This window comes from Lonchura striata, chromosome 7 (assembly GCF_046129695.1).
Source record: "Lonchura striata isolate bLonStr1 chromosome 7, bLonStr1.mat, whole genome shotgun sequence".
NCBI classification, from domain to species: domain Eukaryota; kingdom Metazoa; phylum Chordata; class Aves; order Passeriformes; family Estrildidae; genus Lonchura; species Lonchura striata.
The window spans coordinates 17,301,834-17,328,547 of NC_134609.1; the positions used below are offsets into that span (position 1 = coordinate 17,301,834).

Consider the following 26,714-nt stretch of genomic DNA (forward strand, 5'->3'; position numbering starts at 1 on the left):
ACACATAAATTGGCCATCAGTGAAAAATACAGTTCCTTCAGCCAGTATTATCTTTCTTGACTAAGAGGGATTAATGTATTGCCCAAATCAAAGTTGCACATCAGCCAGCCTAAAGATATGTAGTCACTTCCAACCACAGTTCTGTGCTACTGGAAGTTGACCATATTGCAACAGTTCTTTTGCTTTAAATGTTTAGGAAACACATTCCCCTATATCACTTATTCATCACAAGAGAGACGGAAAAAAACCTGATGTCAGATTTAAGTCTTAAAGGAATTCTTTCTTTATCACAAAGATATTTCTTTAGTCCATCAACTAAAAATGAATTATATAAATCTTCAGGTATGCATTAAAACAAAACACAGTTTCCATTCAGAAGTTCTGCTACAGGCTTTTTGTTCAACTGACAAAATACACTAAGGAGTGTAAAAAATATTTATTCAACCTAATTCAACGTAACTACAATTTTCAATACTTAAAAACAAGATTTACAGAGTAATGACCTTTAACCACTCATGTGAAATAATCTTACAGTCCATACAGTATTTTATAGTTGTATTTTTACAATATCTTTAACTTCCAAAGAAGACAATGAGCTTTCCCATTAAACAAGTTTCAAACCCACTAATTAGCATCATTCAATTTTCTCCAAGAGACTTTAAAAAACAGTAATAAATTGTTTGGAAATATATACAGTGAAGACCACTGAAAAGCTGTTTTCTTGAAACGAGGAATTCTGTAAGAAATACATATTATATTGTTTCAAGAGTATCTTACAGAGTGTAGCAACTTTCAGAGGCTGCTACTCAGTTTAGGTTTTATATAAAAGTGAGCCCACTAAGACAAATATAATCAGCAGACTTACAATGTTATATAATTCTTCCATTACAGCAAGAGCATCAAAAGTATTTGATATTGATTGAGTGTATAATTTTTAACACCTGTATAGATTTTTAATACTAATTGGCCTTTATATACAATTCTGTACAGTTTTAAAATATTACATCTTGGTAATTAAGATAAATGTACTATAGAAAAGGTACCTTACTTTGAATTTCTCCTAACATACATTATTGCAGTCAAATAGGAAGTCCATTCTGCATTTACTTAATTTCTGTTGAGAAGAAATATTTACTTATGAATAATTCCACTCAAAGATTTTTTAAGCTATTCTTCATGCATTTGACATACTAATATAAACAAGAAAAAACTTGGGAGAAAAACAAAGAAATTGTTCTTAAGAAAGAACTTCAAATATGAAATCCAGATTAGGTCTGGTATGAATATGCAATGGCCATATTATGTTTGTCAGAATTTAACTTCACAGAACAGTCAATTTCTGTTGAAATTAGGTTTAGGAATACATCAAATAATGGAAGTGCTAATGTCTCCTTCAGCTGACTACTTTAGACATATGGGAACAGTAAAGCTTACTGTCTAAATAAACTTCATTACACATTTAAGATTTATCCTTAGTGTTTTACAAAATGGAGCCAAGTTACCTTAAGCCAAGTGCCCTGCTGGCAGGATGCTCAGCTCAGGTACCCAAAGTGTAGTGTCAGCCCCTTGCAGCCAGCACTTCCACTAGGGCATGGAGCCTAGTCCTGAGCACAGCTGAGTTACACACTCAGGTCTGGATGTTTCAGGGGATGCCCTGCTCTGGCAGTTCAAATGGAGCTTTAGTGTTCAATGCTGCTTTCTCACAGGATTTCTGTGGGTATTTACACAACATAAAGGAATATGGAAACTAAACAAGTCTCTAATACTTAACTACAAAATAAGCAACTGAAATTTATTTCCCCCTTGTAATTATTTTACTGTGGAGGAAAAAATGCTATCCAGCACCAGTTACAAACCAGTAGAGCCATGAGAAAATGACACTAGGCACTGCAGAAGATACAACAGGACACTGAAAATTACCAGTAATAAAAGTTACCTGAAAGCCATGCTGATTTTAACACCTAATATTTAGGTGGTTAAAGCTGACATACAAGTCCTGTAGGGAGTGATCATCTTCTGCTTTTTCTGTCATTTGGGTACTTCACACTCCCCATTTGATACCAGAAAAACCCAAGGAAAATTATTTCTCCTTGGTAATGACTCACATTCCCCTTGTAAAACAATCTCCCTTCACTGTGTGAAATGCTAAACTGAATGACAGTGTGGTATGAAAATACCTATAGAAAAGGCATTTGGATATAACTTACCTAACTACACTTAAAATATTCTGTAGTTGATTTTTTTTTCCATTCAGTATATTGGCTTAAAGAAAATAATTCAAAAGCCTATTGCCCAACAGAAATACCCAAAAAATAATGAAAGCTAAATCACATTCTCAGGTTCAGTGGTTGCTGAAAGGATTTACCCTGCCACAAGACAGTGCTTTATTGTATTTAAAGAAAAAAAATAGAGGAGCAGCAACTTATCACAATTTTCCACTACTGTGCAATAACAATGGAACCAATACAACATGGAAACCTGTTAGGTGAGACTCTGTGACATCTGGAGGTTACAGCCTTACGCTCCTTCTTGTTCAGGATAATTTAAAATTTTGCGGTGAGCTTGGCGCAAATATTGCTGCTGCTTGAAGTAAACCTTAAAAGCTCCTTTTATAGCAACAAAAGCAATTCCACCCTGAAATAAAAAGATATTTTGAAAACCTGCACAGTACAGTGCCATATCACTGCAAATGTTCTTAAAAATTTCCAGTCAGAGATTTGTTTTCTAAACATATGGCATTTTCTTCTAAAGATTAACTAATGAATACAGATCCAAATGAGTATCTCAGAGTTTTCTGTCACAATGCACTATTACAGAGGCAAACATTAGTTAAAGGGATTACAGATTGAAACTATAGAAACTTTTATTTCCTTGGAAGTCTCACCAGTATTCTAAATTTTAAAAATCGAAATCTTATTTAAAGAACAAAGAAAATGCAGATATGTATCTACTTTCCTCCCTTCTCTGAATGTATACTATACAAGGCACAAGGAATAGTACACTGATAACCATTCTATAACTAGACTGTGAAAAATGGCACTTGCCAAAAGTGGAGTAAAATAAAATCTATTTTTGTAAAACAAACTATTTTTCCCCCTAGAAAGCTTTACAATATGTTTATCTCAAGTCTTCAAAATGAGACACCAAGAAGCTTTTAGTCTGCATGAACATTTGCAGTATCACCGTTTGTTCTGTATAAAAGAGGGATGCATAAACATGCAGGAATTGAAAATGGGCTATGGTGATATTCAGATAAGCAGGGATTCCATATTACCAAACTCAGTGTACTTGTCCTTGAAAGTCTGTAACCAGAGAGGTTATTCACAAAGGAAGAGATTGTCATTCATACCCTCTCCATTTGAATTATATGGAGAGTTAATTTTCCCCTCCTTATTAAAATAAGAAACGAAGGGTTTCTCTCAAAATCAGTAAACAAAAGCTAATTTTGAAAGGTTTATAATATAAACCCCAGTCTTCCCTTACAAAAACTGCTCTTAGAAGATGCTGGCTCCTCATCTTCATTGTCAGCCTTAATTACTGCTAAGGCCTGCCTACTATAGTGCCACATAAAACTTTCATCCTTGTCATGAACTTGTCATGAAAGTCATAAAGACAGTCTTTCACACACATGATGTTTGTCCACTGTTAAGACAGGCAACCTTAAAAAAAACCTCTTCCTTTAATCAAATGCTGCTCTTAAAATACTGGATCAATTTATGTTCCTTTTTCCTTTGCCTCCCTCCTTCACAACACTTCATATTCCTGTATTAAAATAATTTATGAAACAAAGAGTATTGAATCTTACCAAGATTGTCCTTTGTAAATTTGAGTTAACACTGCTGAACATCAGCTTGCCAACTATTGTGGCAATAGTAGGGAAGACTAGAGCTCCACACAGAATACGCGTGGCAGAAACGTGATCTGCCAAAGGGTTGGCCTCTGCTGGGATACGAGGAACAGGACATCCAATGCCTAAAGGGATTAGAATGGGGGAAGAAAAGGTTACACAGCCACTGCCTCAAAAAAGAACACAGAAAGTACATTACTGCCCACTGCCCACTCCACTATGAATCTATAGCCCAACTACTTTTTGAGAACTATGTCTCTTCTCTTGGCATTTCCTTTTAAATGTAATCACATTACCTGGAAATATGCTGTTCAAAATTTGTAGCTTATTAGAGTATTTGCGCCACAGTCTGAGCACATAGTCCTCCCAGCGGATCATCTTGCCCAGTATTAGCATGACTGGGATAGTGGGAAGGCCAATCAAAAGGAACAAAGGATCAGCTCTCTCCATCACATCAAGACCTTCTTTGTGACCCACAACCTAGAAAATATGCATATAGTTGAGGAACAAAACAAAGGCCACATCGATGTTACAATGTACAAATGAACAAAAATGTAACTTAAAAGCTGAGTTTGTTTGAAGCTGCCCACATGTTTTAAGTTAAAGAAAAAAGAACACTCTCTTTTCTAATTTACTGTTTTCTCTTTGTATCCTTGTTTGCTTATGGAGCATTATGCAGGTGAGCTACCAGCCCTATTTTGCAGATCACTAATCTTGCAGAGAGCTGTAACAGAATTCCCTACCATCTCAAGAAAGGTTTCATGTGTTTCTGTGTAAATAAAAGCCTAAACATCTGAAACACTAATAATACAGCAGGCTTTCCAAAATGCATTTAAGAATTTACAGTTTTACAACAATTAATTCTTCACTCAGAAACTGATCAGATACTACTGTTCAAAGGATAAATTGATAGCAGATACCTCAGGACGTTTCTCTCAAAATTTTATGGTTTTTAGGAATACCTTACATAACAGAGATCACAGTATTTAGCTATTGTTTCTCTGGACAATGCAGGAAGATGAACATTATTTTCAACTGTAGTGGAAATAGCAACATATCTTCACATGTACCTTATTTTCAAATGTAGTTAGTTCAAGGATTTTAAAGGATCATTAATACTGTTGTGTCTACACTTTTCTTCTGATATCCAAAAATATAAATCAGATTTTTCCATTTATAAAATGCACATGTTAAAACGGTAACAGAATGGTGCCTTATGTTTTCTAAAAAGTATGTTTTAATTTTAAATAAATCTAATAGAACTGAGGATAAAAAATTATCTTAGAGTGGTAGATATCCTCTGAATTTGTCACAATTTAAGCAGTATAAATGCTAATACAGTCCTTGAATTGCTTCCAGGAAGAACAGGCTCTTTCATTACTTTTTCTGTAAGAATATGGGAGGACTAAAAACACTAAAATAATAATTATGTTTGTCAGGCACTGTATTTTCTGATGTGCTTTCATTGACTTCTTGTTTTCCCCACAAGTACAATAACCTACCAGGTCTTCAATTGCACAAGAATTAGAATTAGGAGGTAAGAACATAAAACAACAGCAAAATTTTAAAAAAGGAAAATAACTAAAACAGTACTTCTGGAATAGGTAGGACACAGAGAAGAAGCTATAGTAATGTACCACAGTACCTTCAAACATTTTTGCCTTGCTCTGAAAAGCATTCCATGTTACACCTCTAGAACAGGAAGTTATGTTCTATACCACAGCCTCTAAAAATAGGCATAACCAATATTGTTGCTGCCAAAAGATTATTCCTGAAAAAACATTCAGCATTTGTCTTCCAGCTTCTTCAGTATCTTCTACTCAAGCTGTGAAGTCTGACACTATCCTTTTTCTCCTTATAGACATTGCCCATAAAAAAATACCTCAGTATCTTGTCTCTCTCTGCTTTAGATTACTGTATTTCTCTGCTTTCAGTAACTCCATCTGACTTGTTACTGACTTAGCTACCACAATGTCAATTCTGTATTTATTTTTCTGCGCCTGAAGTCCAAAAATAGCTTCTGTGCTTCTCTCTGGCCCTTCAACTAAAGGAAAGGAGTCTGAAATGCATCAGGAGAAAAACTGCATTAAACCTAGCAAAGCTGGGGTGGCAAAAGTGGTGGAACAGTTTCTCTTCTACTGCCTGCTCAATCTCCTCCCTGACAAGCAAAACTAAATTATTGTCTTGCCCAGCATGCCATCCATACAATCAAAACACTAAATCATGAAAATAGCCAATTCTTCATACGTGGCATTTGACCAGCTGCCTAAACTAATGTTTAGACAGAGCCTCACTTTAAAAGCAAAACGACTTCAGAATAAAGCATTTATTTTTCCATTTGGAGTTCTAGGGTGGCTAAAAAGGTCACAATTTCCTACAGAAAAAGAGCTCAGTGTAGCAGTGAGCAAGGAGAAAAGGACTGGTGCATTTCCAAAGTTTTGTTGTAGTATTACACATGGTTGTAATGCTCCTCTTGGAGCCACAAGAACAAAATATCCAATGAAAAAATACTTAAGTGTACCACTCTGTAATACAGAATCATCCGCTGGAATGCAGGTGGCACTGAAAGCCATTACACATCACCTATGCAGCTGCCCTACCCTCAGCCACATTGGTACAGGGAAACTGCAACCACTCATTTGGGCTCCATTTCTGCTTTCAGATGACACAGCTCACACAGAAACTGAACCAAAACAGCACACCATCTTGACAGGGAGTGACCTGCAGAAGTGCAGGGCAGTACCACACATCCCAAGAACTAGACCCAAATGACTTATGAGAGAATAACCATGTTTTATATTTAAAAATAGAACTGTGCAGAGGTGTATTTATTAACACACTGGTTTGTTAATTCTATCTACAGCTGAATTAGCATCAGAAATGCTTTTATGGTTTCAGGCAAAACACAGGTTATAGACTCAATATAGGACTCAACAACTACAAGGGTAACAAAAGTGCTTCTGACTGTACAATCTCTGAAAACTCTGGTCTTGTGGTTGAACTAGAATTGCCATGAACAAGTCTTTCCATAGTTAATAGTGTACCACCTGTCAATATTACTTTTCTATTTAACAGCAAGTTCATAAGAACAGAAGGAGGAAAACTATTTTTCCCCTTTCAACTAATTATACAGTCTGAAGTAATTAGAACATTAATCTGCAGTGTTTTGCATTTCTTGTTTATGAATGAATTGCATCATTTAGGGCATGTATTTTCCTTTATACAATTTTTTTTAAAATCACATTATCCAGAAAATAATTTGCCATGTTTCAGTTTCAACCCTTTGAATATTACTAGCAAAGCTTTTCTCTACGTAAAAGAAAAGATTAAATCTCATGTCTTTACTGAAGAGTTACTCATTATTGGTAGCTAGGTGGTAATGGCACTTTTCCCATGAGAACAAATTGGGTTCACCAGTCTGCCATACACAGGGCAGCCAGCTAGAGCAGTAGTGGATTTTGTTAGCTGCAGACTGAACCATGCCTGAACAGGCATACTTGCAGTTATAAACTATGACCAACTAAACGTGAAAAACCATCTTCAATTCACTGGTAACTACACTGAAAGCAGCTCAGCATGTTTGAAGCCAATGAAAGAGGAGTCTGAACTGACTCTTGCTTTCAGAGCTGGCAGGAAGAGGGAAGATGTGTGTACCTGCATGACAGTCACCGCTCCGTACGTAACGGCTGTCCAGTATATAGAGCCCACCATGATACCAGCTGCAGCAAAGGGACATGCCTTTGAGATCAGGCGATCTGCAAGATCCAAAACGTAAACAACTGGACCTATGATAAAGGAAAAGTAAGGTTTCAAGATAGATATATATAGATACACACGGATAAAAGCATACTGTAGAAAAGTCAGCATCTATCACCAGTAAGAAAGAACAAACGAGGCAAAGTACAAGTCTGACATACCACACGTGCTGTTTAACTGAGAATATATAATTAAAAAGCTATTAAGCTAAACTTGTAACTTCTGCCTACCTACCATTTCATTTACCACATAATCTTTCCAGGAGATTGATACACTGCTTAAAGCATTAATTTACCCACCGATTAGCTTCCTTTGTGTTGAGTAAGAATTGTTCTTTTGTAGAAACCACTTTAGGCTTAGTGCCTTTTTTATTTGTTAGATATTTTAGTTTTCTAAGGAAAAATACCGATTTGTTATAATGTACTTCATGTCCTTATCTTTGACAGCTTCACCTGAAAATTCTGTCACTAAACTATCCTGCTATGTAGTAAAAAGTAGCACAGTTAATACAAAAGACTCCTTCCACTGGAAGCAGCTGCATTCAGTATTTGTAAAGGATCACCTCTCAAAACACTGGAGGAAAAAACACTCCTATTCAGGTTATTCAGTGCCTTTGACAACAACACATGAATAGGTTCATTATTCTGTCTATGTACAACTGCACTTTCCAGACTTACACAGGGCAAGACAATACATAAATACCCTGACTACCTCTGGTGAGGGAAACAAGGGCAATGCCTGCATCTTTTCTTTGAGGGACTGCAAGAGCAGGAGTGAAGCAAAAGCCAGAACACTGAAATGTATGTTCACTTTCACTGAAAGTGAAAACCACCATCACCATAATCTGCATTACTTTTGTATTTGTCAACAAATTCTATATACAGACTGTCCTCCCACAGCTCATATGCATGAACAGTTCCTGTGAGCTCCCTCCTACTTTTTCCAACCAAAAATCAGTGACAATTCTCAAAACCAGCCTACAGGCATTCCTCAAGTAACTAATCCTCCATGTCTCTCAAAGTTTACCCACAGTGACAAAATTGTGACTCCTGTTTCATGACTTAGTTAGTTCTTATTTTTCTAGAGAATAGCTCTATTGTGAATGATTTCAAAAGCCCCAGTTCTACTCAGCTCAAGTCAGCTGGTGGAAAAAAAGCAACAGGAACATCCAGTTCAACTCTTAACAGTTGTGTTTGACTTTCCAGAGCACACTTAAGAAGGTGCGGGGAAGTCTATCAGTATGCTGGAAGTACCAACAAGGTCATAACTGCAAGTACTAAATGCACAGTAGTTTACACACCTTGACTGTTTCCCAGAGTCACTGAAAAAATTGGTTGTTCCATTTTGAAAACTTATGTTTGAACACAGGAGATTCAAATGAAGGTTGCCTTATAAAACAAGTACTAATAAATTTCACCTACTGAAACTAATCATTAAGAGAAACCTGGCTAGAGAATCAGGTATTGAATCTTGAGAAAATACTAGAAAAAAATTGTTGAAAAAATCTTTTAATTAGCTCTTAAGAAGGAAGTAGTGAGAAAGGAGGACAAAACTGTTTTTGCTTTTTAAGGTGGTACTGAGCAAGAAACAGGAAAATAAATATAACTGATACCCAAATTAAAGAAGGAAATATGAAACAAAAATATCTTTCATTTTGAAAAATATATCATGCTTTAAAGAGCTTTTTCTGCCAAACTGTTTCCTTTTTATTAAACTGAGGTAATTATCTAAGAGATACTTTTGTTACTTTCAAAGTGGTAACAAGATTTTTCTATTTAATGAAAGCTCTCAAAAGAGCAGAAAACAGCTCACAGGAACATAATTACAAGTAATCACCAGAACTGATCGGCACTATCAAATCTAAAATAGAATTATGATTTTGAGATATTTCATGAGAGGTTGTTTTGAACTAGTAAATATATAAAAAACACCCACTGTTACTTATATCCACTGATGTCTCCTCAAGTTGATATTACTTCTAAACTATAATCATAAATGAAAATTTGTGTTGGGGGTATCCTTTCACAGAATTTTTAGAAAAAAGTTTCCAGCAGTACATTAGGGAAGTCTTTAAGTAAGTTTCTGAACTGTGATGGCTCAGGGAAGGGTATGACTAATACTGTCTTCAAAAGACACCTGCTGCAGAAGAAATAGGGCCACTAGCAAGGCTTCTTGGAAAGTTCTTACTGTCCTTACTCTGCCTGGTGTGACCTTGATTGACTTGTAGCTGAATTGTGCTATAACAGCTTTGGGTTACTAGAAGGAGTTACAAAAGGGCAAGGCTGGCTCACTTGTTTAAGGCACTTCAAGGTCATAACTGATGTTCCATGGACCCAGATTAATTTCCCTGCTCTACTACTGATGTCTTGTGCACACTTGTACAAGTCTGAACTTTTATGCCCTTATCTTTAAAAATGGAAAAAGATGGTATTATTAGGAAAAATATATCAAAAGACATGAAGGGAGTCTCACTTGCATGCAAGAGCTGAACAACCTCATGAAAGAATTTTAGACCAGCTTCAGAATCCAGGAATGTTAGAATCTAAGCTTTCAAATATAGTATGCCATGAATTGCAGGAACAAATTAAAATGCCTGTTATGTTAATGTATCCTGTCCAAATTATAGTTGCTACCCCTTTTCACCATTGTCAAAATAAAATGCAAATGCATCTCACATTACAGTTTCATCAGTCAAGATACAAACAAGAATTTCAAACAGTGTCAAGTTTTGTGGTGCATTCGGTGTCCAGATGAAAACCCAGTTTTCTGCTCAAAGCCAATGCTAAATGCAATCATTTGATACCTTCTTTATGATGGAGAGTTACCTTATTCAGCGAAGCCAAATTGTGGTTGTTATACAAATAATTTGCAGTAAGTTTCATACTGGTTTATGTCTTTTTTTATATCAACAATGCAGTACTGTTGTGTATCTTTTCTTTCCTCTTACTCAGTGTTCTATCATGGAAGTAAATGTCATCACTCAAAATTCCCCTAACACCTTAATTTCGTCAGCCCTTAAGCGAATAAGAGGTCCTGTCCCAAAGGACTGACAGTGAGTTATTTTCAGCTCTATTATTACAGAAATAAGATGCTTTAAAAAAATCTTCTTTAAAATCCTCTAAATGCCTGCACTCAATTGCTACATCACCATTTCTATAACAAGCAGTTTTACTTTTAAACAAAATTTAAGTTTCCATGGCAACATTTCATTTCCTTGATTTATATATGGGCTTAATATATCCCATAGAACACATGGGCAAGCAAGGGCAAAAATAACAGCAAGCACTGCTAATTTAAATACATGCAACATACTGTGCATTATCCTACTTGGCTACTCAAGTAAGAGACTGGAAGACCTTACCAACTTATTTTGCTAAGGTCCAACTTTTTTTTTCACCTTGACAAACAGAGCTAGAGCCATACCCAGCAATCATAAATATTCTGCCTCTTGATTATAGGGCAATATTGCCTCAGAAACACCTCCTGATCAAAGTGAAAGTATGTTTTTCCAGTAATACCATGTGCTGCTTAGGAAATTCTCATCTGGATTTCCTCTGGTAAGTGTCTCTGCAAGCTGAGTCAAAAAAAGTATGTGTTTATGTGCTGTGTGGCAACTGCTGAAAGAAGTCACATTCTGCTCAACAAGAAAAATAATCCCATTAGCCAGGAAATAATTACAGGTCAATGGCAAGATTTATCTATATACCTAAGTGGAATACATCCAAAATTTTTAAAGCTATTTAACTAAGCTACCAAATAGGATGCAAGCAGAATATAAAGTTATTTCTTTCTGCCTGGAAAAGAGAATAGACAAGTTTCCAACAGAGGTGGTGATCCAAGCACAAGAAAGGAAAAAAACAAAGAAAGCAAGAACAAATAGATAAGCAACAATTTACATTATCTGCATCTTACCTAGTTTTGGAAATACTATTAAATATTCTGCATTGCACTGAGGACAAGCAACTCTAGCAGTACTGTTTCCTCTTTGCTTTTCATCCACCCAGCGCTGCAGACAAGTCTGATGCACCCATTTGGTGGAGCCCCTGCACCTGCAGGGTCTCACCCACTCTGCTGTCCGATCATCCTCATCGGTAGCAAAACAAACCCAGCAGCTTCTGTAATCACAGGAAGGGAAAAAAAAAGATATTTTCTGCTATAAAATAAACATTCACATGTGAAAGCATACAGCTTAAGAAAATGTGCACCTAGAGGAGATGATGGTTATTATTTCACTCTTAATCACCAGAAGTGTAAGTATTTTGTACCCCAGTTTTGCTATAAAATCAACATAATAAACATAATTTTTCAGATAGCTAAACAACTGCTTTCCACCTTCTGAATTATTAATTAAACTTTTAGATAATTTATGATTAAAAAGCATTGAGACTATAGTCCAATCTTTGAATAATTCAACATATGGAAAATCCATATTTTTTAATGTTTTATCATCTGCTTCTACAACATTTTGGTAAGTTTTTTCATTTTAAAAATATAAAATCAATACTGCAGTCTGTTACTGTGGAAACAAAGTCAAATCCACTTAAATGGTAAAACAACACAAATGATACAATATATCACAAAAAAACTCTAAGCAATTATATAAAATTCATTTTGTCTCTTTGAAAAGATGAAGTGTTTAGTTCAAACAAGTTGACTTTGTATAATATAAATTAAATTACAAATTACTTCAAGAATACTGTTGGACTAATAGAGGAGGAAATTTCTGCTTTGGACAATTATGTGGACATGAAAATTCAAACACATTAATTCTGTAAGGAGAAAACACAAGACAGTCTATACAACCTCATCTGAAGGGAGCACAGAACCAGGAACTCACAGATATCTGGTCTGATGATTAGGCCAGATTTTTGGCCAACTTATAAAAGAAAGCAAAATACGGATCTAAACTAGGAAAATATCAGATATGTTCAGCCAGTAATTTTTAATGTGAAACAATTTTCTAATTCCCATAATGAAGATATTTAAATTTATATAATAAACCAGAGTCTATCAATATAAGAATATTACTATAAATACATATATATATATATTTATAATGGTTTGATTTAAAAAATATATATTTTATGCAAGCCACTACAATCATAATTATACCCTTATAAAGGAGCACAGCAACAGCCTCCCTATAATTTAACTACCAAGACACAAACTAATTAGACACTGCGACCGAACTGAAGTTTAACATCACAATTTTGATGATGAAGTTTTGTTCACTTAACAACTTGGGTAACATCATTAAGACAAAACACTAAAAGGTTTCTTATGTGCAAAAAGTAACAGACAGTAACTGAGGAAGAAGAAACTGAGAAATGCTTTGATGCTCGCAAACAAAATAATTTTATTATTTGAGAATAATGATTGTGGATTCTATGCCAGGATGTTACAGTGGTTCATTATGCTTTTTCCTCTCACTTTTCCTTTTGTTTAACTTTTCTTCGAGGAAAAAGAAGGGGGAATCTGCAATGGGAAATTTAATTTTGTCAGGCTCCAACTTCAAGAAATGAAAAATAGTGTTGTCCAACAGCTTTGCTTTTAAGACCTCACTATTTTGGGTAGTATTCTATTTGTAAATTGAAAGTGTTCCTTTACAGAAGAATACCCATGCTTTTTTAATAGAAATTACTGTTCTGATAAAGTACTTGCTAGACATTCTTTAAAGCACTAAATCTTTTTAATATCTACAGTAGTAGTAGTATGCTGAAAAAGTTGCAAGTGTGTCAGAGCAGAAGGCAACATGTAGCAATTTATTACTAGCATATTTGTAAAAGGGAATACAATTTGAGATTCAGATTCCAGTTTAATAATAATTAATATTGAACAATCCATAAAATGAACCTGTAATGTCCACATGTCCAGTGGTAAGTACAGAACACATTATAGTAGGTACAGATGTAAATTTAAACTGTGGTGGTCTAAAACTCAAGCTTTTCAGTTGATGACTGACATCTGCAATCAGAATTGAAGTTTCTTCCATTCATCTTAATGGGAAGGTAAAATCAAAGCCTGACTTGTCTTTTTTCTGTCCTTCCCCACACTGGTTTTTATCAAAACTGTCATGCTATTCACTCCTGTAACACCACCCTTCTTTTTGCCTTGATGCTCCCAACGTGCACCTACTGCAGTCCCAAATGAAAGAACACATTAACCTTCCTAAGCAGGAGGAGCAAAGACAGACAAGCCACAAGTTAGTAAGGATCTAGATGAAAAAGCTGAGACCACAACTAAGATTTGTAAGGATTAGAAAGCATGGCTGGCATTTTGATTCCTTGCACTCAATATCAAGTTCTTACGGAATACAAGTTCTGGCATTGTTCATTAATTTTTATTTACACTAAGAATCCACAAATTTACTGTAAGAACAAATAATACTATACAACACTACAGATAATTGTTCCTCTTCAGAAGGTTCTTTCTACCTTACAGGTAAACATTCACTCATTCATTTCACATCCTATTTAAGCCTACAACTGCTCTAAATTTGTAATTCAGATTTTTATTTATAAAGTAAAGGCTTCACAACAGAGCTAGTTAGGTCTGAGGATACCATCACAAAATACAAGTCTAGAGTTTATTCAAATAATGACAGATTTAAGCATAAGCATAATCTTGCTACACTGCAATTTTAACTAGTGAATTTGTCCATGACAATGGTTATAGATTAAATTCTGTTCTCAAGTTCTCTGTCGAGGTTAGTAAGTAAAAAAAAATTGCATCTTTTCTTTAATTGCTTCATCCAATTTCTTGCCAGCCAATCATACCTGAAAACCTGAAAGACCTATTAAATTAATAACAAAATCCTTCACAGACTTAAACCTTTAGCAAGTGATGAATAATGAAAAGTAAATTCTCTGTATACTGTCATCAGCCTTATCTCTTTCCATTGACAGCAGCTGTAGCAGTAAGGACTAAATAAAGCCATTTCAAAACAGGTATCTAGGCTCTTGCCAGATTTTCCATTTTCTTGTACTGAATAAAATATGACCTTGATTCTTACCACTGAATCAGGCTGCTACTCAGATAACCTGAAATAGAAAGGGCTGAAAAGGTGGAACAAAGCATTGTTTCTGATAGAAACTCGAACCTTTTTCCTTGATGACTTTCTACATAGCCAAATCAATAACACTAATGTATTTTTCCACACTTCCTTGGCTCCAAAAAAAAAAAAAAAAAATCAAAACAAAACATACAAAACTCCAGACCAATATCACTACTGCAGCTCTGAATATAAGGTTGCAAATGTCTTTTAGATTCAGCTCCCCAGCAGAAGAAGCTTTCCAGTCTCAAAAATTCTATTCTGACTCTAAGAATAAAGCATTTTTTGCATCTATTCTTTCTCTAGAGAAGACACACTCTTTTCAAGGCACTGCCTGTGTTAAGAGCAAAGCAGATGGGGAGAAAGTTGTATTGAAGATTAGAGATCCTATACTCCAAATGTTACATGGCTAGAAAGCCAAGGCCTGCCTAAAACCAGGTTCCTCCAAAACACAAGTTTCTTACCAGTAAGGAGCCTCCTCTCTGCTGCCTGGCTGGAGCTACAGCTCCAACACATCCCTAAGACCTCCAGTATCAGACATATCTAGACTGCTCTCCTTTTTAGTAAGCTATACCCCTTCTAAAGGTTACTTTTTTCCAAAACCAGTCTTAGATGGGAGGGAAGACAGTATCTAATTCATGTTATTTAAATAAAATCTGACTCAATTTGTGAAAGCTGAATCCATAATGAAACAGTTTTGTTTTCAATCAGGCATGACTGTGTAAAGCAATACAAAAAAGTATTTTAAAAGCAGTATGTTGATTCTCTATACACACAAGTAAAAAGTTTGTAAAAACTTTCAAAGTAACACAAGCCCAGCAGATATCCTTGTATCCACAACACTTAATGGATAAACACTTGCTAGACTGGGACAGCACAGCTGTTTTATGATCTGGTTTCAAATATTCAGTACTGAAATGGGAATGGGAACATCTTAGAATTTTTCCCCTCATATTCAGTGCCATACAAATATGACTGGTTAGCAAAATCAGAAAACTTCTCAGAAAAGAAAGCTCTACTTGACTTTTAGACCTGAGTCTTACCGTGGGAAATGCAAATTTGAACATGCATGACATGCTCTGGAATCATGAGCTAGAAACACATTTTTCCTCTCATTACAATTCCTTCATAAAACAAGAAATTTTCTGCATTTCTCTCACATCATAAAGCTCTTTTTCCTAAAGTGGCAGGAATTTGCTGATATCTGGCAAGAGTAAAGCATGCTTGTCCTGCTAAGCACAAGGTGTCTGAGCAGCTTATTGCAATTGAATTTCACATCCAAAGAGAAGAAAGTGAAAAGGCTGAAACATAACTGATAGGAACAACAGCACAGAGAACCAGTGAGGAGTGAAAAGGTACCTTGAAACAAATGACTGAAAGAGTTCCAATAACTAGCCATAAAAAGGCACTGTTCTAAATGATGACCCATAAGTCTGCTGCTTGGAAGAGGCGATTTTTCATGAGCTTCTATTAACAACTTTTTATGCATAGTCTATGTTGACAGATAAAATATCTTTGATGATGAATAGCGATAAGCTTTACACTAAACTTGCCATCTGGCAAGTTTAGTGTAAAGCTTATCACTGTTTATCATCAAAGATGAATCTAGACAACTTAGATCACTCTAAGTACTACAAGCTCATGTTCAAGTTGGAAGACTAGGATGTCAGAAAAATAGAGTTATCTAGTAGCATTAGGCTGCTTTGGAGTTGGCTGGAATTTTAGTAGGGGAACAGTAAACTGTTCTCTCAAAAAGCAAAAGAAACACCTCATTGCAAATGTTACCACTAAGCATTTTCTTTCCCTGTGTGTGAAAAACCAGCAGCAATAGGATCTTGTGCTAGAGGGACACTGCCTGCTCTAGAGAGAATGCAAGCCTAGCCTACCAGCCCCTGATAAAGGCTACAAAGGAATACCATTAACCTGAGAAATGTTAGCTTATGTCATGCTTCACAGAGGAGATGAAGTGCCAGAAGAGATGAACCTCCTTGCTGGATGGAACATTGCTCTTTCCCCAATATTTTCCTGGCCAACAAACACAGTAGAAAATACTTCAATCTTCAATCCAAAACACCCTTACACTATCCTAAAAGGAAAAACTCACAAGGGAAATACACTGAGTGAAGAACAGACATCCGTGCAAAAATAGCAGTCTTAGATGCTCCTTGGGGACTTCAGCAGATGCTTTTAAGGCAGCATGGCATAGCAGCCATATGCCAGCCTGTATCACTCAGCTAGAAAACATGTTGTCACCTTGAAACAAAGTCTAAAATTCTCAGAGGAAGTCCTGAAAGTCATGACCTTATAACCCATTCTACTCTGCCTAGTCATCAAAGACAGCCTGCAAAGCTGAGTAAAGGAGACACTGTTAAGAGTCTAGACACAACAGTAACTACAATTTACCACAAAAGCAAAGCTTTCAATAGAAACAGCTCAAGTACAGAAAATCAAGCTAATGTTGGTGTGAACATACAGAAGTGGTGTTTATATGTAGGTTCTGACTTCCTCTAACCTCAAGATGACATCGTATAAATTAGATTTTAAAAAGCTTTTATTAAAAAGTATGTGGATAACTAAAACTCAGTAAACAAACACATTTAAACCCCATAGAATCATTAACTAGAAAGTGCACCAGAAAGATATACTGATTATCAGAAGTTCAATTCAAGATTTGTTATATCCTTCATTTCAGCTTAAAACAAGGGTAAATATTTTACAATTGAGTTCATTGCATAAAGCAGAGATATGAGTAAAGGACAGTTCACTGAATCCTGCTGGCTGCTTTCTAGCTTGTGGATAAAATTAAACCTTTGACTGCCAGGCATCACCTATTGTGCTTAAATTCAGCCTTATTGTTTTATGGTCTTTGCTTCTAGCCAGCTTAGAATGAGGAAACCCTCCTCAGTTCTAGCTGTCTTGCCAGGTTTTGGTCTCTAGTTTGCCAAAATCTAGATTGTCAGTAAAAAATTAGATTTCATTCTGGATAAATTAAACTTTTTCAACAAGTTATTCAGACATGTTCTTTTTACTAAGTCTTCAAAATTCAGTTATCTTAAAGGCTTTAGTATTGCCATACTCTTTTTCAAAAGGAAAAGCTGAGAAATCACCAAAGCTCAGTGGCCTTGCTATCAGCCTTTAAATGTGCAATGAATTTTGATGTTAGAAACATTTGTTTTATTTTCTAAGTGAGGGAGGGAGAACAGGGCCCTTCTAGACATGTACAAAGGACAGATCAGGAAAAACTACTAGTCATACAATAAGCACTTTATTACTAAAACATTATACATTTTGCTAACTGAACTCTTACTAATGTATATTAGTGGCTTGGCCTACAGCTAACAATAAAAGCTACTGAGTGCCTGCTGGGGGTGGGTAACACTGATTCTTACCATCTTAGCAAGAAAAACAAAAGTGACTAAAACTAAGTGGAAAAAGAAAAATCAACCAAACAAAACCTAAACAAAGAACCACATACACATAACTATTTACTTCCAAAACAGAAACATGCTTTGAACAGAAAGTTGAACAATCGTCAAGTACATATATAGCAAACAGCCAAGAATTCTAATAGCATTAAGTTAATGCTTTAAAAATTTAATGGATTTTTTTTTTATATTGCAGATAGCATATGATATGATACAGGGAAAACATTTTCTCTTGCCTTGTTTGACAAATCTGTCAATAATCCCAAACACAGGAGAGATGTGAAGCAACAAGGAAATTACGCATTAGAGGCTATTTAAAGTTACTTCCTTGAATGTGACTTTAAGCATCTTAATTACTTATTAATTACCTCTAAGATGACCAGACACAAAATGAAGACAAAGATATGTAGTTTCTATTAAACAACAATGCTATTTTGCACTGGGGGAAAGGGGAAGGGAGTTGCATCAGAAAAATACCAATACTGGTAATTTGTGGTGCCATGCACAGAGTAGATGACAGATGCTACAAATATCAGGAATGCCCTACATATAAAATAGGTCAAGTTTGACCAGCCTAAAACTGTAACCATCTTGACATTAAGCTGTTGCTGTGATAAGAAACACAAAGTTATTCACTGAGTCTGTATCTCATGAGCTCCATCTCCTTCAGCCATTTCCCAGTGTCAGTTAATGCAGATGTACAAATTAATCTTTAGGCACAGTAACTTTAGTTACAAAACCAAGTACATTAGCATAGACATCTGTCAGAAACCAAATGTGGTTCCTTGCTTTACATTCAATTTTTAAGGAAAGTACTTGTGAAATAGAAGTTTGATTTTTTTTTTTTTTAATGTATTCCTAGAGAGTTTCATGGTTAAACTGACCATACAGGATAAGCAGTCTTCCTGTTGTGTTCTTCCAAAAAAAAAAAAAAAGGAAAAAAAAAATGGAACTATAGTCCTCCAACTGCAAAAAGTAGAAGACTCCAAAGCAAACAAATTGCTTTAAACTCAAGAGTTTATGACAGATACTATTACTCAAGTTATTCTCAGTTTACAATTTCTATTTTTTCATGGAAAATTTACAGTATAACAGAACAAACCAAAAAGCCATACTTAAGTCAGTCATCTTATATAATCCTAATAATAAAAAAGGAACAATTTCTGACCTAAAAATTACCAAAAAATTTTAAATGCCCACAAGATAAATTCTTGGGCAACAAAAAGGACCACAAAAGAACAAAAACCACTTATCAAATGTGGCAGACATTGAAAATTTGGAAATGTCTTTAGTCTGAATAAATGTCAACAAAATTGCAAGGTGTCTGATGATAACATTAAGTAACTCTCCTCGACAAGCTGTGGAACTGACTGCGTGACTCACCAGTAGAACAGTCACAAGCACCCTGCACATGGTCTTCTGTAATTACATCCCTCACAGAAAGCTAACTAAATGTTGGCACATTTTAGGCCAATAAAAAAAATCCACTTCTAAACAAAAATATTCACATTCCAGGAGGCACTTAGAAGAAACAAATGAGAAGAGATCTGGAAGGTACATAATGACCACATTACAGGTTTAAAATATAGGGTATTGTCTTTTTTCTAGAATGTGAAGAAATAATTATATCAACATGGCTTAAAAAAAAATACCACTGAATGCCAGCCCCTCTTGTCCATGACAACTCTTTTATTTACCATCTTCCCACTGTTTTAGCAATTTCTTTTACTATGTACACATTGAAGAAGAGCTGCATAGTCATAGGAGGAAAGAGGCAGAGATACATAAACTAAACAGAGAACTCTAAACAGTCCATACTTTCCATAAGCAATCACCTGAAAACCTAGAAACATTAACAGCACTTATCCTTCTGTGAAAGCTGTTTCCAAGTAAAAGCACATACAAGGATTCCCTGGTTAGCCCTTAAATCAACTAGTATTTACTTGTTATAGGGAAAACTATTATACAGCAGGCCAGTTTAATTTTTATGTTAACTTAGAAACAAATGAACAGCTAGCCCCTGATTTAATACAACTTCAGTGCAATATTTTTAAGTAGCATTTAGAAATGGACATTTTGATTGTAAGTTTTTTTATCCTACAGTAGTCTTAGGCAGGAAGTGTCTAATCCTTCCCCCAGAATCGCTGACACAAAAATCCTGAGCATAAGCACTTGCATTCAGTTTTAGGAATTTTTGAGAAAAATCATTCATATTAGCATTAATATGACAGGAGCAAAAATTCTTAAGTGAAAAAAGCAAATTTCCAGTCCAACTAGAGAGAAAGTTAACTTTTAGGTACAAATTTCAGAGCTGGTGCTAAAAAAGACCAAGTGCAGGTTTGCTAGAAGGTGTACCTCCAGCATAGTATGTTTAAGTTATGCAGTGCAAATGATACAGGGCTGTGTTCCCTTAAACTGGGATTGCATCTAGACTTGGTATCACAGAATTACAGCTCAGAAGGGGCCACAGGAGATCTTGTCAGACCTCCTGCCCAAGATAGAAACAACACCAAATTCAGACCAGACAGCAGAGTGTTCTCCAGCTGGGTCCTGAAAAGCCCCATGGGCTGATCCACATCTGCACTGGGCAACTTGTTCCCAAGCTCAACCGCATCATTCCCATCCTCACGTGCTGAAAACTTCTCTATTCAAATTTACAGATGATTCTCATCATCCTGCCAGGAACCTTCACAGTCAGTCTTCTGAACAACCTTCTTGATATGAAGAAGGTTATCAGACCTCCCAAACCATCCTTTCTTCAGGCAGGCTTAGCTCCCTCTAGCTTTTTCTAGTAAGTCATGTGCTCCAGCCGTGTCACCAGCTTATGTAATCTCAACAGTTTTGTTTAGAAACATCAGCCAGAAGCAGTTTGCCTTAACCGCTCCAGACTGAGTCCTCTTATTCTTTTGCACTGGCAATGAACTTGCTACTTGGGGTAAATGACAAATGCCAGGGTAAAAGCACGAACAAGTCACACATTCTTTTGATAAAGGTAGGTATTTACATCCTATAAAAATCTAGTACTTGGTCCATTCTGCTACTCAGAGGAAAACACAAATGTTCATTAGAAAGCACTTATTTTCACATGAGGAATTTTCCACCCTTTGTGCAATGCACAAAGACCGTAACAGCTGGCATATTTATTACCACTTTAAATATTACTTTAAAAAGTTGTTCCAAAATTGAAACCTTAACCTTTTTGATATTTGTCTGTAAAGTATTATACATATATTTATTCAATACATTTGCATAAACTGTCAGAAGTTTCCACTTCAGTGGGCACTTAGACACTATGGCAAAGGAAACCATTAAAGCTTTAAGCACTATTACAGAGTCTGAACACTTCTATATGGAAGAGATAATAAACAGGAGTTTGTACAGCCTTTTTAGAAAAAGGGAATGCAACAAATGAAAATATTATCTGAGTGCCTTCATAATACATGGGATGCCAATAGTTTGAGTACAAAAAACTTGTAAGTTGTTTCTCAGGAGTTTCTTCACACTTGAATCAGAAGAATAATTACCTACTGTCTGCAGGTAGAAGTTAATTGTTAAGCAGCAACTGAAACACGTACATTTGTTCCTAAGCATATGAAAGCAAACATCAAAGACAGAAAAAATAAATATATTAGACAACAGTCAAAAGGTTAAGATAGTTTATAAATAGCACGCTGACACTTGCAATATTTCACATGGGCAAAAGGCAGTGTACAGGTCTGCACTAAGACTCCACTAATCATCTTTACTGGTAAGACACAGGAAGAAGTCAACCTACATAGAACCTTCACGATAAAGTGAAGCAAAATACTAAGGGATGTACCTGGGATGAAGGAGCAATGAGAAAGCCAAGCTATTATAAAGCTATTAATGTTTCAAGCTTTCTTTCTTAAAACCCACTCTCCAAGATGTGTGATTTTGCTTTTTCCATCCTGTATCAACATCAACTTTCAAATAGTTGGACTAAGGACAGGGAAAAACAAACCCCTTCTTTCCTTGGTAGAGATTAACCCAGCATAGTCCATTCTCCGCTCTCACATACCCTTTCCTTCTGAGCATGAATAACCTACTCTCAAGGAAGAATAGAAAGCCGGGTACTTCCAGACACTGACAGACTTTGACCAAAAGTTAAGAAGACCTCTCTCCAAAGAGTTGAACTCTGTTGTGAAGAAAGAAAATAATTACCTGAGGTAGGACAAGGAAGAGAGACATGCTTAATCAGTACAAGTAGAACAAACAGACTGAGTAACTGCAGAGATGACATTCTGTGAAAAATAAAGGTAATACATAAATCCTGTATTGTGTTTTATGTTGCTTATTACTCTGCATATCTTATCTGGGTGAACTCCACTCCTACAAAGAATTACTTGTGTGTAGCTTCCATCAGTGAGAGAGAGCACAACATACAGTACAAGTCTGAGACGTTCAGAATAAACACCTTTAATCAAGGACCACGCTGCACTAATCACACTGTTGAGGCTGTAGCATTAGGGTCTTAATCCAAAACTGTGTATTAGCTTACTAAAGTATCAACAGTTAATTGTGGAAAAAAAACTAAACCGGTGCCTGCACTTTTTTCTTGGGAAAAAAAAATAAAATTACTATGGGATCAGATGACAGTTCAAAAAACTGAAATAGAAAATCCAACTCCATTTTGCAATTTTTCAACTACAATTGCTAGCATTTTTTCAATAAATCAATGATATGGAAAACAGAAAATTTAATTGCAACAATACTCATCTCTTGATAGTAAAAGTAATTTCTTAAGCAAGCTACAATTTATTGTTTAATTGCTTTTAAAGTCTACCAGCAATTTCGGCTCTCTTGTCTCCTTTCAACGGGAAAAGGCAAGGGTAGAGACTTAAAGTCACATCATCTTACTCTAGTTTTTAACAAGAATACTGACCACAACTGAGCAACTACTACCCAGGCAGAAAATTATGAATGCTAATTCAAAAACGAAACCATGCTAAAATTATCACTATGTTGATTCTTCAGCATGTACCTGGACAAGCATTCAAAAGATTATCCATCAAATGTTGACTGACATCTCTAAAGACTGAGGTAACAGAAAGCAATGGTGACCATGTTCTGACCATGGTGGCAAATATATGGAAAGAAGGGAGCAGTTGTCTTTAATTTGCATAGTATATGAAATACCACAAATCACTAGCACAGGATATGCTTTTAAAAACAGAACCCCAGAATTCTGAAGCCTTGGCATAATCAGCTGTAAGAGTAATCCACACGTAATTCAACTGAAGTCAAGAAAATAAAGCTTAAAAATATGAGTACATTTCAGCATTACAGCTCACATTAACAGAACATAAAAACCCAATTGGCACATAATTTCAAGTTTTATTGAAGATTACTTAAATTCTGTAATTTATGCAGTAAACTAACAAGAACAAAGGCATTAAAATAATGAAATAATAAAATCTCACAATTTAGCCAGATTACTAATACATGCCTTAAAAGTGTACACATTACTCCAGAAATATGGGGTTTCGCCATAGAGTAAAAAGAGATTTCTGCTTGCAGAAAAGGAACAGTATCTTAAGAATTATTATCTGGAACTGTTATCTGGACATGAAAGAGAAGAGAAAAAAATTACAAGAGGGATGGAAATTCTGATTTTGAGGCTAATAAAGATGATGTCAATCATATGGATTAGTTTCCTAAATGCTGCAGATGAGACAATCCACAATGTAGTGTCACTTCACACTCATGCTTCTTGTATTTATGTTACAATGAATCCTTCCGGTAAGTATAAAATCCTTAGTTTGAAATTTTGAGTAACAGACTCCTTACATCTTAACAACTATTTACCTTCTTTCTTATAAATCCATGGATTGCTTCCTAGACTGAAATTATGCAGGCAAATAAAGGGTGGAGCACAAAACACATCAAAGAAAGATGAATCCCAGGCAACAATGTGATGATGCTATCAAGTCAGTCCTTGCACTGGAGAAATCCAACTTTATTAAGGAAATAAACCTGTTATATAAGTTCTTACATACAGGTACAGAATCTAAGAGTCAAGAGAAGAATCCAGCTGTTCCCTCTCACAAGCACAGAGTTAAAGAACTTGCTCTGGGAGGTCTGACCCTTGTTCACAAAGCAGTGCATGCACTCAGATCTACTGCAACACCTGATTCCTGATACAACAGCATGTCACCACTCTCAGAGGTGATCTAGGTACTGGAAACAGAAGAAAACCCTTCTTTTTCCCCTCCTTAACTATTAGAATCCAAATGAAAGTCATCATCACTAAAAGGCCTGTATTTTATTTTGAAGTATGCACTTTGTGTTTAGCTATAATCATTAGCAATTAAAGATTTTGCATCTTTTTTCTTACTGAGGAAAACAAATATCTGTCACGAGCAAAAAAGATAACAGGGCAGAAGAAGTATTTCTATTCCTCATAATCCCAAGATAGACACAGATAATTTAACCATGGGGTATGTCCATTAGGATGAAATGCTGAAGGCTTATCTTGATCATCACTACCAACAACACAACAACAGTTATGTACAATCTTCAGAAACATCAGATGCATAAAAATCTCTTTATTCAAATGTAACCCTGCTCCATAAACCCAATATAAAGCAGAAAAATTATTTACATCAACTGCATTTTGAGGTCTTGGTTAGTCCAAAATCCTTCTATTGATGTTGTTATACACTCTGAACGAAATTAAAATCTTAAATACTTGGTTCCTTCTTACTACTACATTCATCCCTTGTGACTCTCCTGTTTCTAAAGTTTCCTATAATGAGCCAAAGGAATTCTTATATGAAAGCTCCAGCCTCTCTTCATACTTCCTTTTATGCTACTTAGGTACTCCAAATTCTTTCCCTGCTGTCCCTGATATTAAGGAAATCAGAGACGCTGTCCAATTGTTTTACATATCAAGCTACTCCAAGTATACAAAAAAAAAGTCTTTGAAATGAGCCAGAGACACAAATTATAATTTCACAAACTTGAAAGGATACAGAATATTAAATGTACATCAAAGCCCACATCTCTATTACAGGTAACAACTGAAGAGCAGTAAACTGGTTTGGCAACCAGGTAACTAATTTCCTCTTTTTTTTTTTTTCTTTTTTTTTTTTTTTCTTTTTTTTTCTTTTTTTTTTTTTTTTTTATTATTATTAACTGTTTAATTTAACAGTGGGTCACAACAATGATTATAAACATAACCTCACAGCCACTTCCCAATAGGGTGAACTAGGACTTCAGAGTGTGATACAATAGCCACGGGCATCAGGGCTTCCACTCAAAACATTATGGTTTCCTAGAATTCTAAATATGTATTACTGGACTACAGAATTCAGGATGTAGATAAAAGTTTGTTGTTGTTGTTTTTTGTTTGTTTGTTTGTTTTTTTTTTTAGTTTAAGAGGAGTTGATTCAGCAATACTTTTATAACATAAATCATCCTTTTGTCATCTCTTACTTTTTCAGTTTTTCTAGAAGTAAACTTTCCCTCCCCAGATCACTTTTATCCTCTTTCTATATCAAACAAGAACATCTCATTCCCACCTTCCAGGATGAATAAGTTCTATCCCTGCCTCCCATAGTTTGTAGTTCCATCACCTGTATTTCATTAAATACTCTTCCCTTAAAAGCAACCTGGAAAGGACAAAACCACCAGGGTTCTTTTTGATTCCTTATGATGAAAATTTGACAGATTCATCAACAGAAGCCTGGCTGTTTCTGGATCCCCACCTTCTGAGATACCAGGCTATTACAACTCCTGCAATTGTTTGTAGGAATAGCTTGCAAGGGCTTCCTGGATGAGTCAAAATCTGAAGTGCTAAGTGGAACAGGGTGAAAGTGCTACATATTCAAATAAAAGTATTTAGAGAAAACAAATATAATAAACAGAATTTACAAGTTAGTAATAATAGACGAGGAAAGATGCTTAAGTAATGATACTTCTAAGGTTGTAATTTTTAAGAACGCACCAGAAAGCAATTGTAGGCTTTATTCAGATCATAAAACCAGCAACAAAACACACAAGGCCGGCTAAGCTTAGGTCATCTTTCCGTGCCTCACTGTTCGTGCACGTCAGTGCGCTCCCCTAGACCCAGGGACAGGGACTGCAGCCCCCGGCTGCCCCAGAGCCCGGCCCGGCCCAGGCACACCCGCACCCCCTGAGGGCCGCGGCACGATCCCTCCGAGCCCCTCAGCTGCCCGCGGTACCTCGCACAACTTCTGTCCGCACACCAAGGCAAAACACGAAACCGCGACACCGGCCCCCAACCCCGCGCGGGGGCTCACAGGCCCAGCCCGAACGCTCCCTCCCCGTACCTGTCCATGGTCTGCGGCAGCGCCAAGCCCGTCTGCTCGGCCATGGCCCCGGGCGGAGGAGCGGGCCCAGCCGAGGGCCCGGAGCCTGACAAAGGCGTCACGCGTGCGGCGGCGGACAAAGGGGAGCGAACGGGAAGGCGGCAAATCCGCCCTTCCGCGGGACGGCCCCTCCTTCAGCAGGTGGGACGCGGCGCAAGCCGGTGGCCGGGGCAGGACGGAGCGGCCGGGCCGCCGCGGGGAGAGGCGGCGAGCGCTGAGCGCTACCGCGCCGCCGTCACCGCCGCCCGGCCCCGCAGCGCGCCTGCGCCCAGGGCAGAGCCCGT

General features: G+C 36.4%; 1 protein-coding gene across 1 annotated transcript; it reads right to left on the bottom strand.

Annotated features, from left to right (window-relative positions):
• Positions 1 to 421: 421 nt before the first annotated feature.
• Positions 422 to 26,673, bottom strand: MARCHF5 (membrane associated ring-CH-type finger 5). The gene is made up of 6 exons (XM_021536478.3): positions 26,392 to 26,673; positions 11,516 to 11,718; positions 7,502 to 7,632; positions 4,144 to 4,327; positions 3,806 to 3,972; positions 422 to 2,634 (listed from the first exon to the last, which is right to left on the bottom strand). Exons 1-6 carry the CDS (start codon positions 26,433 to 26,435, stop codon positions 2,518 to 2,520), a joined length of 846 nt encoding a protein of 281 aa, XP_021392153.1. The 5' UTR covers positions 26,436 to 26,673; the 3' UTR covers positions 422 to 2,517.
• Positions 26,674 to 26,714: the final 41 nt, after the last annotated feature.

Bases quoted from the DNA above. Each gene is read 5' to 3' on its own strand.
- MARCHF5 (XM_021536478.3), bottom strand. From the start codon at position 26,435: ATGGCCGAGCAGACGGGCTTGGCGCTGCCGCAGACCATGGACAG. The intron at 11,719-26,391 runs GTACGGGGAGGG...CTGTGATTACAG, and splicing joins CTGCCGCAGACCATGGACAG to AAGCTGCTGGGTTTGTTTTG. The intron at 4,328-7,501 runs GTACACACATCT...CATATTTTCTAG, and splicing joins GAGCGGTGACTGTCATGCAG to GTTGTGGGTCACAAAGAAGG.